The sequence below is a fragment of the Penaeus monodon genome, chromosome 28 (genome assembly GCF_015228065.2).
Source record: "Penaeus monodon isolate SGIC_2016 chromosome 28, NSTDA_Pmon_1, whole genome shotgun sequence".
NCBI lineage: Eukaryota > Metazoa > Arthropoda > Malacostraca > Decapoda > Penaeidae > Penaeus > Penaeus monodon.
In genome coordinates, this window is record NC_051413.1 from 5518750 (window position 1) to 5520097 (window position 1348).

A 1348-nucleotide genomic window follows, 5' to 3' on the forward strand; every position below is an offset into this window, starting at 1 on the left:
TAGCCAAGATTATGCCATAAGGTGAAGTTCCACTTCACAAAGCCTTCAGCTCCATTGATGTATTAATTTGTCAATACTTAAGTCTTAATGAGCATGATGGAAATAGCTGAAGTTTTTCTGGGATGCCCTGCTACAGATTTATAAAGTGGAAATTCATTTCAAGGCATACTCTGATTTTGCAAAAATGCTTGAATTTCCTGATCTACCCTTCACTGTATATACATGTCTATTCTCTGGCAACATTTTAGCCTTCCTCTGGGAAAGAATCCAAGCCCTATATTGCTGAGTGAGGTGCTGTGGTATGAATGGAAACAATATAACAAATAATAAAGAAAAAAAGTGCCTGGTCAATTTAGCAGTTTTCACCATACATCCTCTGTTTGTCTTGTTCCTTTTTTTACACATTTTACAGTCTTTGGTGGAAGAAATGTATCAAGGAGGCTTTCCCAGTCTCAAAAGAAAAAGATTCGAGTGTTTGGTAGGCTGGTGAACAGAGCGAGTCAGCAGTTACTCAGCCACGCATCTAAAGTCCCAAGATTCTTTTGACTTTCTGTGGGTGCTTTGTTTTGCAGATTCATGATATGCTAGCCCTTGTACATATTTACTCTTATACAGTATAGTTATTTGTAACAGAACAAATCATAACTAAAACATTCCCAAATAATAACTCGAGTACAAGTTTGCATTACACTCTGATTTTATAAAAGAAGTCCAAATAGAACATGGAATTATACAGTTTGCACTTTCCATCAGGAACTTCGTGGGGAGACCGTTGTACGTCTCAATACAGACTACAGTAATAAAAGAACAAAATTCAAGATCAGTGTTGCACCTCAGAGAGAACAGCAACATGAAGCAGAACAAACTCACTCTGCTGTGGAGGAGGATCGAAAACTCTACTTGCAGGCTGCAATCGTTAGGATAATGAAAGCCCGCAAATTACTCAAACATACAATGCTCATACAGGAGGTAAGGCTAAGGTTGACTGTGCTGGGAAATGTGGCAATGGTCTTTTTTGTTGTAGAGGAACCTGTTTTGGAGTCTTTAATATTTTATGAAGACCCCCTAAAAACAGTAGACATTGACAGAAATTTTGCACTTATTGTTATAGGCTATAATATTCTATAACCGAAATATATTTTAGAGATCACAATAAAATAGTTATTTATAATGGAGGATCTAAGTAATTGGTAGCTGGTGTACATATACCAATACCTTTGATATTAGAATAAATGGTTTGAAGTAGTTCAAGTAGGTAATATATGAGAGCTTTTATGTTCTCTTCCTTGAATTTGTATATGAGTTCCATATGAATTAAAATAAGATCGACGTTAATGAATAGATGAAA

General features: G+C 35.8%; 1 protein-coding gene across 1 annotated transcript in view; it reads left to right on the plus strand.

The window, feature by feature from the left end:
• The window catches only part of LOC119591321 (cullin-2-like), a 12355-nt gene that overhangs the window by 10379 nt on the left and 628 nt on the right, over positions 1 to 1348 (plus strand). The window contains exon 15 of the mRNA XM_037940050.1: positions 754 to 969. Within this exon, the coding sequence (XP_037795978.1) occupies positions 754 to 969 (216 nt within the window). The remainder of the gene's footprint in view (positions 1 to 753; positions 970 to 1348) is intronic.